The sequence below is a fragment of the Coffea eugenioides genome, chromosome 10, assembly GCF_003713205.1.
Source record: "Coffea eugenioides isolate CCC68of chromosome 10, Ceug_1.0, whole genome shotgun sequence".
NCBI classification, from domain to species: domain Eukaryota; kingdom Viridiplantae; phylum Streptophyta; class Magnoliopsida; order Gentianales; family Rubiaceae; genus Coffea; species Coffea eugenioides.
In genome coordinates this window covers 2,872,790-2,887,353 of record NC_040044.1, presented here as the reverse complement: position 1 = coordinate 2,887,353, position 14,564 = coordinate 2,872,790, and the positions used below count along the sequence as shown (strand labels likewise).

Below are 14,564 nucleotides of genomic sequence, written 5' to 3'. Positions count from 1 at the left end.
TGGTTTTTAAATAAATGGATATATATGGTTTTTGTGGATAATCCATGTAAATCCATTTAATTTAATGGTTTTACTTTGATCAACCATTTAAAACCAACACTATAAATGGATAATCCAAATCCATTTAATTATGGATTATATGGATGGATAAATGGATTTCAATCCAAATTGCCACCTCTACTCTACATTAACTAATCATCCAGTTATAATGTACGAATGGTTTTTCTTTGTTATTAACATTTTCATATCAATACCAACTCAAAAACTTATATTGGAGAAGCTAATGCATTGATGGAAAAGGCATACAATTAATCATGCATACTGTTAAATTCCGACGACTAAGCAACATGGAGACTGCACTGATGTAACTATGTATTCGACTGATTTCCTTCGGACCCCATAAAATTAAGAAAAGGAAAGGAAATGCAACAAAAGATGATGAAGGTTGGAACTTTCTCCAAAAGAAAAGGAGAGAAGGAAAACATATTTCGTTCTTCTGGAATTCGGTCGATTCTTCATGACCCAGTTTTGACCAATTTTTACTGTCAATTTTTACATTGACTGGATCGGAGCTTGCTCAAGTTCCATGTTTCAAATTCAATCGTACTAACCGATTGACCTTGTTAAAATTTTGACAACAACAACACTACTTGTTGTCCTAAAGGAGCAAAACCAAGAATAAAACAAAAGTTGTGGACGGGCATATTTACCATAAAATAAAGGAAATGGTTGGACGGTCAGGGGAGATGAGAATTGAGATGGGACGATAAAGACAAACACAAGGAATATAGATGGAATATTAAGCAAAAGCACATCACAAACATTTGAAAACAACGAAAAGCCAGCCATGGAGAGACAGACATGTTGACCAGATACTGTGATTATTATTATCCTCATCGTCAGCCGATCGAGATCTTAACATTCCACAATCCAACACACACACGATCGCAAAAGAGGAAAAGGGCAAAGTGGATATTTATTTACTATAAAACGAATTAAATTTTGAAGTAGAATGAGGCTGAATATTTTGCATTTCCCGGAGAATCTAGAGCGGATCTGGCGCTGACCGTGGCTTTGGAAAGTATTAACAAAATGATTAACATTTTTCTACCCATCTAGGGAATGAAAAATTATTAAATAGGGAGGTGCTAAGAGTAGATTAGATGTAAGAATTAGTACTAGTATTAATTTAGTGGTGAATTAATTAATGTACGTAGGAACATGGTAAAAATAAAATATAACAAGCGAAGAGAATAAAGAATGAACCTATATCGATCGCCTAGACAAGGTCACGTCCACAAGTCACTCACGTGACAGGAACCATGTTGACGCCGAGGAATGTGGGGGGGTTTTTTTTTTTTTTTTTACATTATATATATATTTTTCTAATTGTAAATTTTGCAGATATCCACGCGGCCCGGCCCGGGCCCGACAGGGTGGTGGAGGTGGACCTGACCCGGGAATATTTGGACACGGAGCGGGAATATTGGTGTTGGGACAAATTGCTGGAATAGACAAATACTAGCAGTTGATTTTAGAGTATTTTCTCTTTCTGAGTGTGGACTAAAAATCACAACTACTCCCACTCCACTTCTTCAATCTTCAAGAATCTCCCACTTACTTGCTAGTTACTAGTACCTTTTCTTTTTCTTTGTTTGAGCCTGTTATTTAATACTACTATACTACTGGATTGCACAGGTGATCAATTTATGTACTTCAAGTTAATGGTAGATAGACATGAATAGTGAATAAAAGCTTGTTTATATCACCATTTTTTCCCTTTTCCGCAGACAAAAAGAACTATATATATGCACTAAATTTGACCAGACTTGTATATTTATGCCAACTAGCTAATTTTGGCTTGGAAATTAGATAATTTGTTCATTTTTTGTGATCGTGGTTATAAACACATTCTTTTAGTTCATTTGAGATTGTAGGATTAGAAAAAAAAAATGAAGAACTTAAATTGTAGCCCTCTTAAAGAATTACTAATAAGCTTGATATTTGCCACTGGTGTAGGCAGAGAGAAGAATTAATCCACCCCACGGCATTAGATTTATGATTGCATTTGACCAATGAAAATATTTGGCTTACACACCATAAATATAGATTGCTGTGTATCTATTGGTGGGAGTATATTTAGCAGCGGAGCCAAAACTCGAGAGTTAAAGGGATCAATCATCCGACAACATACAAAATGTAGTGATGGTATAGTTAAAATTAACCAAAGAATGTCTATATATGTTAATCATGCCTCTTTTCTAAGTCTAATGTGCTTTCAAGTTGATATTGTGCGTGAAGTTAGAAATGGGAATCATTCTTTACATTTGAGTATAGAAACATCTAAAGAATTTATTTTTGAAATGTCTTCCAGAATTAAATTTAAGTCAACCTAAAATTCTGGCAATGATTATCAATTTTTTAGTTGTTGAGGTTAGAAATTGCTAAACTTTCTGAGCTTAGGGACTAATTTTTTTTTTCTCGTCAAAGGTTGAGAGGCATGCAATTGCATGTGGCTCCGTCACCATATCACTGTATCTAGGGTTCGAAATGATCTGCTTGAGATGGCCATAACTCTCATAATAACAAATATGCTTGTTGCTAGTTTGCTGCATTAGATTAATCCATTATCCGTATAACAAACTGATGGATCAAATACATGTAAATAAAAAAAGTGTCATAAATTGCATTAGGAATAGAAAAGGAAATTAAGAAGCCAGCTAGCGCGTTGCATGGTGGTCTGGAACTTGGAAGGAGCTGGGCCAGATTCAGCAACATGTGAGTCTGTGGCCTCGTGTCGCCGAAGGTTCAAGCCATGCTCTCTGACATCCATTCTCATCTCATCTATTGTCTAGACTCTTTAATCTGTACTTGTACATTTTCAACAGTTTTCTTTTGGAAAGAGAGCAAAATCCCAAAGGCCAAAAGGTTGAATTTTGGAGCTGATATTGTCTCTGAGATTGAAATAGCATATATGTTAAGCCTTTTGACCTTAAAAAAGGAGATAATATGCGCGAGAGAAAGCCAAAAAGGTGATACACTTTTGGTGATTCTAGATTTCCACGTCCATAATATTGCCATGGAAATAATTGGTCTTTGGAGTTTTTGCAACGTATGTCTAAGTGAACGGATCCAAAATCTCCAGCTCCAAGATTAAAATAGTACTCCAACCCTCATAACTAGCTAATTATGTATCTTTCTGATTAAAAGAAAAGTAAAATGTCTCCAAAGAATAAAAATGTTCGTTTGTTCGAATTTCATTGTTGATGTGAGAACTGTATCGATGTAGGATCGAAAAAAAACTCCTTTAAGTAACCTATGACCCCGAAAGCATGCATTGATTGAGAACAAATCCATCAAAACTTTTTTCTTATCCAAAGAAATAGAGAGACAAAACCAGAATAGTGTTAACTTGATCTATAGGATTTCAATGAAATGACTAAAGGGTTTCCACAATTACCAATATGGTCAACAAATAGCTAGGCTGGCAACAATTTTTTGGACTATGGCTAGGCAAAAAATAAAGGTTAGATGAACATGTAAAACACCATGTTTGAGGCTACACAAGTGAAGCTAGCCGACAGGAGTGCAAGATATATATGCATTATGGAGGGGCGTCAGGACCGGGGACTAATTAATAAGTGTAGGAGTGGAAAGTAAAAAGAAGCTTTAAATATGGATATTTCGGCCTGCTGCTCCCCCGGAAGCCTCTTTCGTGAAAAAACATTTAGGATTAGGAATATTCTAAGGTCAGGGGAAAACGTAAGAACCCTAAAACAAAACAGCATAGTCCCATAAAAAAACAAAAAGAGATTGGAATTAAATGAGTCACAATCCATCATCAGTGAGACAGGCGGGTATTCAATCCCGTTCTAATATTCCATTGGACAGTTCAATCCTCCACCCCATTCTCCTTAAGCCCTCCATTTCCTTCTCCCAACTGACCAGCCCTTTTGTTTTCTCGACTTCCAAGCACTCCCTGTTCAGAACCCTGAACCCACCGTTATAATTACATTTCTCGGTAACCCCTTTTCCCATCCTCATTAGAAAGTGATAAGGTAAAAGCTACCCGTCCTTGAGGTTTATCCGGTGCCACTGGATCCTTAAATGCACATTCTTACCCTTTTCAACAACTTTTCCTTGGTACCTTCCTTTCATCCACACACGCTCCCGAAATACATAAAAAGATCCCAATTTTCTGACTAGAGTCTAGAGGTAGTAGATAGACAGTAGTCCCAGCAATCCCTTCAATTCTCTACGCATTTTCTTTTATTATTCATAAGTATCGAACACTCTAAGTCACTTCCTAAAAAAGCCTAGCTAGTTTGAGTAGTTTCTCCTTTCTCCTTTCCTTCGACTCCCTAGACAGTCAAGATAATCATGAGCCACTCATCATGATATAATCACAACTCTCATTCGCCTGCTTTTTGATCTTTCTCCAAGTTCCAAGCTTGTCCTACCCCATCGTCTTCTTAATTTTTACACTTCAAATCTGCTTACTAGCACGGACTCCATGAGGAATACAGGCTCTAGTTTCCCTGATCTTTCTTTACAAATCAGTCCACCATCCTTGAGGAATTATGATATCAAAGAAGTAGGATACGATATTGGATTGATGGTGAAAAGTTCTTATCCTAGTGACCGTAGCTCGACCACTGATTCCGGAAGCTGCGGAAGCGATTTAAGCCATGAAAATGGTGGGTTTGATCCAGAAAGGAGTTTAAGTTATCCTTCTGTCGATCCAACTTTGAGTCTAGGGTTCGACATGGCTGTTTCCAATCCTCTTCCCCTCCAACCTCCGAGAAATTTCCAAGCGTGCCACCATTATCAACCTCAAATATACGGACGTGACTTCAAGAGAAATTCAAGAATGATAAATGGGCTTAAAAGAAGCGTTAGAGCTCCTCGAATGCGATGGACTTCAACTCTTCATGCTCATTTTGTTCACGCAGTTCAGCTCCTCGGTGGCCATGAAAGTACGTTTTACAACAAAATACTATACTGACAGATTTCTTGCTACTGCCCTTTTGCTTTAGTTTAAATTTTCTTAAAGAGGAAGGCTAGGAAGGAAGAAGTCGCGAGACAAATAGTAACAGTACTGATCGACCTCTCATGCTAATACGAGAATTAAAGGCCGTTGATTTGCAATAACCTCTGTGTTCAAGAGAAGTTTTTTTTCTTTTTTTTGTACTAATTAGATGTACTGACAATAATTTTTTCGCCAGGAGCTACACCAAAATCAGTGCTGGAGTTGATGAACGTCAAGGATCTAACCCTAGCTCATGTCAAGAGTCATTTGCAGGTGGGATTACTGTGCTCAATCTTGTATTGTTTGAAAACAAGAGGAACATTTATTCTTCCTTTTGATTTTATTGTTTGCTTCTGTACTCTTCTGATGTCTTAGTATTAGCGATATGAATGTGTGTGAGTGGGTTGTGGTGTACTAGTACACACGGTTAGGACAAAAAAGCATCTTGAGAATCGAGAGTAATCTTACCAATGTGATTTTCTTTTTCTATTTTTTTTTTATCTTTTTTTCTGTGGATGTTCATGCAGATGTATAGAACAGTAAAGAGCACTGACAAAGGAGCAGCAGGACCAATAGGTAATTGGATTTTTTGCCTCAAGGACCCCAGTTTTTCTTCACTTCCATCTTGATTTTTGTTTTTGATCGAACTTGAGGATTTTTCTTTTTATTTTTTTTAATTTAGAATACAATATGAGTCTAGTTTGGTATGGACCAATTAATAGAGTTGGAGTACATGTGAATTATTTGCTATTTGTCTGATAAAGCTAACGCAATGGCTCTATGATTGTGTGTTTTGCAGGGCAGACAGACGTGGTTTTGAGCCAAGGGACAGGGATGGCTGAAGTTGAGAGCCTTGAAGCAGGCGTGGAACTGTCTTGTGAGAAGGCCGGTTCCAACCCTTCTGCAAATTCAATCAATATTTCACTACCATCATCATCACCATCACTACCAATAACACTACACAATGCTCAGAGGTGAGTGAGTAGTGAGTTAGTGCATCTGAAGAATCTGCAGCAATTCTGTCTTTCCATTTTTGTTTTTTATAGTACTCCTCCAACTTTTTCAATTGACAAGCTACATAAAGCATATTCCTCAAACAAATGATTAACATTTGAAAGATTTTTGGTCACACATGAAAGGAATCTAATCATCAGGGCTAGAATGCAGGCACTCTTTTACACAGAGTCACACACTAAAACAGATGCCTTGCCTTTGGGGCTTTTTCGGGTCCAACATACTCCTGTGTTTGTTTCTTCTGATGCTGTATTTAGCAATGCAAGGAATCAACTTTTTTTTTCTTCTCTTTTTGGTAGGAATAATAGTTTCAAATGAGTAAGGTAGCAATTCATCGGTCCTTTCCAAAAGAGAAAATTCAATAAACAAACAAATGGAGCAGGGTTCTGAGTTATTATGCTAGCCATATCCTACAGGATATTGGAATCCTCCGTTGCATTATTATCTGATGCTACTACAATTGTATTGTACCGTACCTTTAGACTTTAAGGATTTAGATGGTCCACGTACGGATTTCAAGGCACTCTAAAAGGTCAGGTAGTCGGTTCAAACCTCGATGCTATTTGTGTAGGAAAAGGATTCCAAAATACAACATTTCAGTTCAAGACTCCAGTGCCAATTAGCGTACCGTGCATGCGGCAGGAAGTTTGAAATCGAGTCATTAGCAAACTAGTTTACTTATTAGCTTCTAGTGTTGGAGTCTTTCGCTATTGGCTCGACTTAATTAGTTGGACTCTTTCATATAGACTAATTATGAAAGAATCGCAGATATGATCATTCAAAGTAATTATTTACTATCAGGAAATTTGCCAGCAAAGAATTGTACTGCAGAAATGAAGAAAATAGCATTTTACATGGATTAAAAGTTTCGATTAACTTTTTATGTAATGACAGTGTAGTGAATTTTTTTTTTTACACTAAACAGTTTTGGATATATGGCATATGTGCAAGATTTGAATTTCAAATTTAAATTCATATCATGTGACATGATCTAAATCTACTTCTATATATAAAAAAAAAAAAATTACACTGATAGTATGACAGCATAGAATATAAAAAAGTTATCCTAAAAGTTTTATTTCTACTTTTGTCCGATATTGGAAAATGGACATGCCTAGTGGTAAAAGATCATGAGTTGTGTTCAACCATCCATCAAATTCCTGCTATTTTAAGTTTTCTTCAAGATCTTCACATCTGATTCTTGACATATGGCTGAACAGACCTTCATGTGAGTTGCCACCAAGGACAAATATATGGTGCCACCCAAGTCAAGAAAATTCATTGAGATGTTATCAACATGGAGACAAGGATACAAAGGTAACTACACATGTATTACCGTCTCTCGAGGCAAAAAGTTTAGGCTCACATTTTTTTTTTTTTTCTAATTCTTTAAGAGTTATATAAGTAGTAGCATTAATTTTAACACATTGTTCCTCCTCTTTGATTGGACTTGTCTTAGGGTGCCGGAATTGATTCACTCCACCATATGTCCGGGAAAATGGAGAAGAAGCTAGATAGTAATAGTACAAATAGGTCAATGTTGGCATCTTCCGGCATGCTGCTCAATCTTGAGTTCACCCTCGGGAGGTCAAGCTGGCAACTGGACCACGACGCAAATAATACTACTGACTTGACCATTAATCTCAAATGTTGAAACCTGAAAGCTACAACTGGAAACATTTATTAATCTGGAAGTATCATCATTAATATCTTCTAGGACGAAAGGCATTTTTATGTGCCGATCTTTCGATTTTGTCTGGAAGCAACAAGTAATTCCTAGGGGAAAAAAAAAAGCAATGAGAAAACTAGTAGATGAACGTTTTTTGCAGTATTGATCAGATAGACAAATATAGGTTGGCATCTCTAGTTTATCTCTTATGTTGGAAAAATTGGTTTGCTAAATCTCAGTATGATCTCCCACCACCACAAAATAAATTCCAGAAGATTTATGCCATGCCCTTGAATAACAATAAAGATGCATAGCGCTTAAAAAAGAAAAAATGAATGACATTGTTTGGAAGGGATAGTATAGTTTTAGATAGAGTTTTTGTAAGTCCATGGTGCTGCAGATTTGGTACATTATTTGCATAATTTTGGGCTCTGAACTTTAGTTCCTTCGCTAGGTGGTGGTCGGCGCACGGACTTCCTTCGCTGCACTTGCGTTGCAGCTTGGAATCCCACGCTTCTTTCTAATTTGCCCAAATGAGGTGACGATGAGGGCTCTCTGCTGGGTTCTTCTGGATAAGCTCCAGGCTTGTTTTTGAGACAATTTTCACTATAATCTCTCTGTAGCAGTTCATATTCCCATGCTAGGCTCTTGACTTTGTCATCCCTTCAAACTTGTTAAGTTGACAGAAGAAAGCCCAGTTTTTCCGGTCTCAAGGTTCCTTAAAGCGTAGTTTGGCCCATTCCGTGGCAAAATCCCACACACAATGACACAAGCTCCCACGTACTTCTGGACTTCGCCATGGGGCTATCCTATGACCGTAATACGACAATAGCATCAAGTAGTCCTAGTCTAAGATTGTGAGGGTATCCTCTTGACACGATGCTGCTGCTACTACACGACACAAGATAACTTAGCAGTCCACACATACTTTGTTGCTGATTGCAAGTCCGAACTCAGAAGTCAAGCCATCAGTTTTGAATATCAATTCCATGGCCAGCTGAAAATGAGGGGAAGTTAAACACCACCATTAGCACCGATTTGGGGTTACTCCGAATTCCACCTACTAGATAGATAACCCATGTAAAAGTTACAATTAATTAATCAGGCATTATGGTCTGGTTTCGTTTCGTTTGTAAATTGTAGACCAAAATCAAGAGTGACAGCGAGTCAATGATGATGACTCTGCAAGTTCTGTCTTGTTTTGCATTAAAAAAAATTCTACTTACTGAGAGCATCTTGATTTGTTAAACCCTTCTTTACCTGTTAAAGAATGTAATCAAGAAAAGAAAATGAGTAAATCTTTCCTACACTGACGTCATATATACTATCATCGTTGGATTCATAACATATATGCAGAAGTTGAATTTTAAATTTAAATTTTGCATGGTTACCTGTCATCCAATATTGATAGTGTATATATTGTCAGTGTAAGAAAAATTAATCCAAAGAAAATACGAGGTATCACGACACCAGCGATTTTTAGCTGTCATCAAGTATGGCGATGGGCCTGCCTTGTAATTGATTAATCAAGAAAAGAAAATACGGGAAGGTTTCAGGACTCTACGCGCGATTTTTATGATGATGAGTAATTATGGCCTCTTAGCTCTAAACTATTCCCTTTGTCCCGCTTTAATAGAGTTGTTTTTATTTTTTATTCGTCTCAAATTATAGTCTATTTTTTAATTAAAAATTTATAATTAACTTGTAATTTTTCAAAAATTTCATATTTCATATAGGTTATTATTGAGTATAATTTAATTTATTTAATGTAAAATTAATTAGTCATGCTCCACTCCAGTAATCTAGATTTATGTTTTCAATAAAGCTAGCTAATCTTTTTTAAATTATTTGAAACAAAAAGTCAAAACTGTCAGTGTTGGGACAGAGGTAGTAGTAATTTGCTTCCTGTCAAGGTTGTAAAAATTGAGGCATAGTTAAAGCCGCAAGTCAAGATTAGACCAAATACAGATGCATCCGAATTCCAACCTTGACTACTAGCTAGCAACATGCAATCTTACACTTGGTTTTCAATACTATTTTCCACAGCCTTTTGTTTCCAACAGATAATTGTTGCCCAAGATAAATGAATAAATAAATAAGTGCCTCGTGACATCCCATCACTCTCCCAGACTAATTCTGCACAGACTAAATTCTTTAAACTTTTGACGAAATGACTCCACTATAAAATACATCACAGTAAAGGGACAACGTGGGAATTATCTTGATAAAAGAAATCTTTCCATACACTCTGCTAATTCAACATTTATTTAGTACTACTATAAATGAATTAAGCGCCGAATCGGCCCAACAAATTAATCCTACGTTCCCAGAAAGCTGTTTCTGAATCTTGTGCTAGGAGCCATGATGGAATGGTCTTTCCAGCACCTCAATGCTGCTGCAGTTGGACTGCTTGCTTTCTCCTTCTTCCTTGTCTACTTTTTCTTCAACAAAGATGCCAAAAAACATGGTTCAGTGCCACCAGAAGCAGGCGGTGCATGGCCTATTATTGGCCACCTTCACCTCTTAGGAAGAGGTCCAGAAAAGCTTCCCCACATTACCTTGGCAGCCCTGGCCGAGAAATATGGACCAGCCTTCACTATCAGGCTAGGAGTGCATAAAAACCTGGTTGTAAGCAGCTGGGAACTAGCAAAGGAGATATTCACCACCCATGACTTGGCTGCAGCATCACGTCCGAATTCTTTGGCAAGCGAACTCCTAAGTTATGACTATGCCAGTTTTGGATTCGCTCCTTACGGTGATTATTGGCGTGAGATGCGTAAGGTAATCTCCATCGAACTACTCTCCACTAAACGCCTTGAGCTCCTCAAGCACGTCAGGATTTCTGAGACTGACCTTTCCACCAAAGATCTTTACAATCTCTGGAATTCTTCATCAGGCCCTGTCCTGGTGGAAATGAAGCAGTGGTTTGCAGACTTGAATCTAAACGTGATCCTTAGGATGGTTGTGGGGAAAAGGTTCTTTGGGGCAACAGATGTTAGCGAGGAGAAAGAAGCAAAGCTGTGCCAAAAGGTGATGAGGGAGTTCTTTTATTTAACTGGGCTGTTTGTACTGGCGGACTCTGTTCCTTATCTGAGATGGTTGGACTGGGGAGGGTACGAAAGGAAAATGAAAGTAAATGCTCAAGAGATGGACCGGCTAGCCGACGGATGGTTGAAAGAACATCGTCGAAAGAAACAGTCGGGCGAGGCCACTAATGATCATCAGGACTTCATGGACGTCATGCTCTCACTCACAGAAGGTGCAGATTTTTCTGCTAGTTACGATGCTGATACTATCACCAAAGCTACTTGCTTAGTAAGTCCAGTATATATACTTTAATTTTGCTTATTCTCAATTTGTTTCTTTACAGCTGATCAATATCTAGAATATGTTTAGTTTAAAGAAAACTGCAAGTGAGTTCAAAATTTTGCTGTCTTTTGGACTTGACAGGGTTTGATTTCTGGTGGGAGTGATACCACTGTAGTGATGCTAACATGGACGCTGTCTTTGATAATGAACAACCCTCGAGTCTTGAAGACGGCTCAAGAAGAACTAGACCTGCACGTCGGCAAGGAGAGGCGGGTTACAGAATCAGATATTAGTAATTTGGTCTACCTCCAAGCCATCATCAAAGAAACGCTACGACTATATCCACCCGGGCCACTGGGGGGCACCAGAGAATTGAGTGAAGACTGTATTATAGGTGGCTATCATATTCCAAAAGGCACAAGAGTAATCCTGAACATGTGGAAAATCCAGAGGGATCCTAACGTATGGCATGATGGTCCGTTGGAGTTCAGGCCGGAGAGGTTCCTCACCACACATAAGCATATTGATGTGAAAGGTTATCATTTCGAATTAATCCCATTTGGGGCTGGTAGAAGAATTTGCCCTGGTATTAATTTGGGGCTTCAGATGTTACGCCTAGTCTTGGCCAATTTGCTCCATGCTTTTGACCTCTCAACTCCTTCTAATGAACCGGTTGATATGACTGAGAGCGCCGGATTGACAAACATCAAAGCCACTCCGCTCCAACTCCTTGTTGCTCCACGCCTGCCTCCTCACCTTTACTCGTAACTCAGTTTGGAAGGGATCTAGTATTTCATAGTAAAAGCAATCGTAGAAATGTTTATTTAGGACCTGAATAATACAAATGAATTGCAACTACATATATTCTGTCTATGAGATGTTTCTTACTTGTCCTAAATGGCAGGAAAGAGTACTTAAAACAGAATATACATGCTTAACAGTGATATAGTATGAATCAAAACTACATCATTTTGATCCATATCTTGAGTTGTTTTAGATTAGTGATAAAAGATGACAGTCAAAGTAAACAGTAGCGCCAGTATTTTTAAACGGTTCTTTTTGTGAAGGTTAGTCCTCTAGTATTAGTACCAAAACTATGGCAGAAGAAAGGGGTCCTCTCACAGGCCACAGCTGCCCACCACTCGCCTCAATTCCCATGCATTTCCTGACACAGCCTTGATCCATCAAAGTCCTGGTAGTTTAGTTTGTTTGGATTGTAAGTTAGTTGAGATATTTTTACTTTAGCACTTTTTGTGATGTGATGTATGTGTGATGAAAAGGTAATTGGAAAGGTAAAAAAGCGTATTGAAAATTGTAAAGATGATGTAAGCAAATATATTTGGGGAAATAAAGGCCAATCCAAACAAACCTCTTCTAGCGAAAATTCTAAGGATTGGTACAGTGGTTTATACCAATGCATTGGTAAAGTGGTTTGATGTGGTACGGATGTGGTAGGAGCCAGACACGTTAGGAAAAGCAAAATTCAAGGTTGTTTTTGGTGTGGGTTAAGGCTACCGGAACTTAATGAGTGTTGTGATGGTGGGTTTCACATTGAAATGGCCCAAGACAATTTGTCAGTCACATTGGTTCACCCACGTTAACCCATGTGAAAAGACCCAAGACATTATTATTGTTTTCTAATTTATATACAATAGACATAATGAAGAAAATGCAAAGTTGGATATATAACTGAAAGAAATTAGAAAAAATAAATAATATATGTATGTACAGAATTAGATAAATTTTGATTCATTTACTTACATAAATTGACAAAAGAGTAGATAATTTAAATATTTTGGAAGAAATTTGGAATAATATATACAATTAATTAAACCGATCATAGGAATTAATAATTGTAAAGGAGTAAATGAATGGTTAATTAATTAGTTGAGATGGAATATTTGTAGGAGAAGTAATATGTTGTTTTATTATATGAGAAGTAATTAATATGATTCTTTTATTATATTTGCCGGTGGAACATAAAGAAATGTTTTAAAAATGCATTTGTAATGGTATTAGACCAAATTAATGAGAATGAATTGATGACATAATAACTGCAGTGCATATAGGTGAAATTTAATTAGACCATATTTGTCACTTTTAAATTTTCAGCATTATCATCGCAATCACTTACGAACAAATCTTATATACAGTGACAGTGTATACACTATCACCGTTGAATCTATGACATATATGTAAAAGTTGAATTTTAAATTCAAATTTTGCATATTTGTAATTCATCCAAACGTTGATAGTGTATACACTGTCAGTGTAGGAAAGATTAATCCATCACTTAATTATACTTTTATCATCTGATTAAGATGTTGCTTATGTATTGTCAACCAATACCACAACTAACTTTCACCAATAACCAACCACAAACATTATAATTACCAAGTTCATTAAAATAATGTTAAAAAAACTTTTAAAAGATCAAAGTTTTTTGTTTATTAAAATTTTATACTAATTTCTTCCATATAAAAAGTGATTGTTTAAATTGTACATAGATTGAGTGCGCCCTTTATCACTAGTAATACTAATGCTATTTGTACTAATGTATACATGCTTGAAATCAAATATTCGTATTAATTAAACTATGTAGTGATACAGTTAAGAAGTGTTTTTAATAGGTGTAAATACAAAAATATAACTGCTCATTGTCTATTCTAAAAGTAGGACAACAAACAATCTTCACATTAAAAGTATTCCATATATTTTCATGGATAATATAATACAAGATGACATGCCCGAATTTACTAATGAATGAATAATTTTCTTTCAAATAACATAAAAACTTTTTACTATTGGTACTCCCGAACTTGAACATATTTTTAGGCAAAAGGAGATAAAAATTTATGATTAAGTGACAAATCACCTCCACTTTATTAGAAAATGATATCACAATAATATTAAAACTAAATTATCACTAACCAACCATTATGAAGAAAATAAGTTTAAAAGTTGTAATTTAAATCAATACATAACATATATCCAAAATTTGGAAGAAATACAATTCTTGTTTATAATACTCTGCATGTGTGTAGGACTGATCATTAATGCTTGGATCAAAACAAATTTGGTCCCCAGTGTTTCAAATCTTAAGCATATTTAGTAAATTGACGAAAAAAATGATGATTAAAGATCAAAGTCAAGTTGCCACTACTGAATAGTTTTGACTTTGCATTTTTTATAGCAATGTTTCGAATTTGGATCATCATGGTATCTTAGATTTTAAATAGTGATATTAACGGTTTCAAAGGAAAAGAAATGCAAATTAGATTGAAATTATGTTGAAAATGTGCAAAGGTTCAGGAAACTTCTTTCTTTTATTCTTTTATTTTGTGTATTCATCCTACTTGTTTCTCATAGACTTTTACTCTTGCATGACTGGTCCCAAATGTAGCATTATATATGTATGTATGCTTTTGCATTATGGAGAATTAATTGATAATGAATTCTTTTTTTTTGTTACTTGTATTGATATTTAAACGTTCAATTAGATATCCATTCAAACTATAAAGAATATGAACTATAAGTAAATCA

At 36.2% G+C, this 14,564-nt stretch overlaps 2 protein-coding genes across 2 annotated transcripts; both read left to right on the top strand.

Moving 5' to 3' along the window:
- The first annotated feature begins 3,675 nt into the window (after positions 1 to 3,675).
- Positions 3,676 to 7,697, top strand: LOC113749221 (probable transcription factor KAN4). The gene is made up of 7 exons (XM_027292899.1): positions 3,676 to 3,749; positions 4,444 to 4,976; positions 5,226 to 5,302; positions 5,557 to 5,605; positions 5,829 to 6,003; positions 7,264 to 7,360; positions 7,503 to 7,697. Exons 1-7 carry the CDS (start codon positions 3,676 to 3,678, stop codon positions 7,695 to 7,697), a joined length of 1,200 nt encoding a protein of 399 aa, XP_027148700.1.
- Positions 7,698 to 9,934: 2,237 nt separating this feature from the next.
- LOC113748667 (cytochrome P450 CYP82D47-like) lies at positions 9,935 to 12,071 on the top strand. The gene is made up of 2 exons (XM_027292181.1): positions 9,935 to 11,027; positions 11,163 to 12,071. The coding sequence occupies exons 1-2, from the start codon at positions 10,074 to 10,076 to the stop codon at positions 11,787 to 11,789; spliced, it is 1,581 nt and encodes a 526-aa protein (XP_027147982.1). The 5' UTR covers positions 9,935 to 10,073; the 3' UTR covers positions 11,790 to 12,071.
- Positions 12,072 to 14,564: the final 2,493 nt, after the last annotated feature.

Excerpts from the sequence above, each read along its gene's own strand:
- LOC113749221 (XM_027292899.1), top strand. The coding sequence starts at position 3,676 with ATGGATATTTCGGCCTGCTGCTCCCCCGGAAGCCTCTTTCGTGAAAAA. Across the intron at positions 3,750-4,443 it reads AGGATTAGGAATATTCTAAG|TTCCAAGCTTGTCCTACCCC; the intron begins GTCAGGGGAAAA and ends TCTTTCTCCAAG. Across the intron at positions 7,361-7,502 it reads ATGGAGACAAGGATACAAAG|GGTGCCGGAATTGATTCACT; the intron begins GTAACTACACAT and ends GACTTGTCTTAG.
- LOC113748667 (XM_027292181.1), top strand. The coding sequence starts at position 10,074 with ATGATGGAATGGTCTTTCCAGCACCTCAATGCTGCTGCAGTTGGACTG. Across the intron at positions 11,028-11,162 it reads TCACCAAAGCTACTTGCTTA|GGTTTGATTTCTGGTGGGAG; the intron begins GTAAGTCCAGTA and ends TGGACTTGACAG.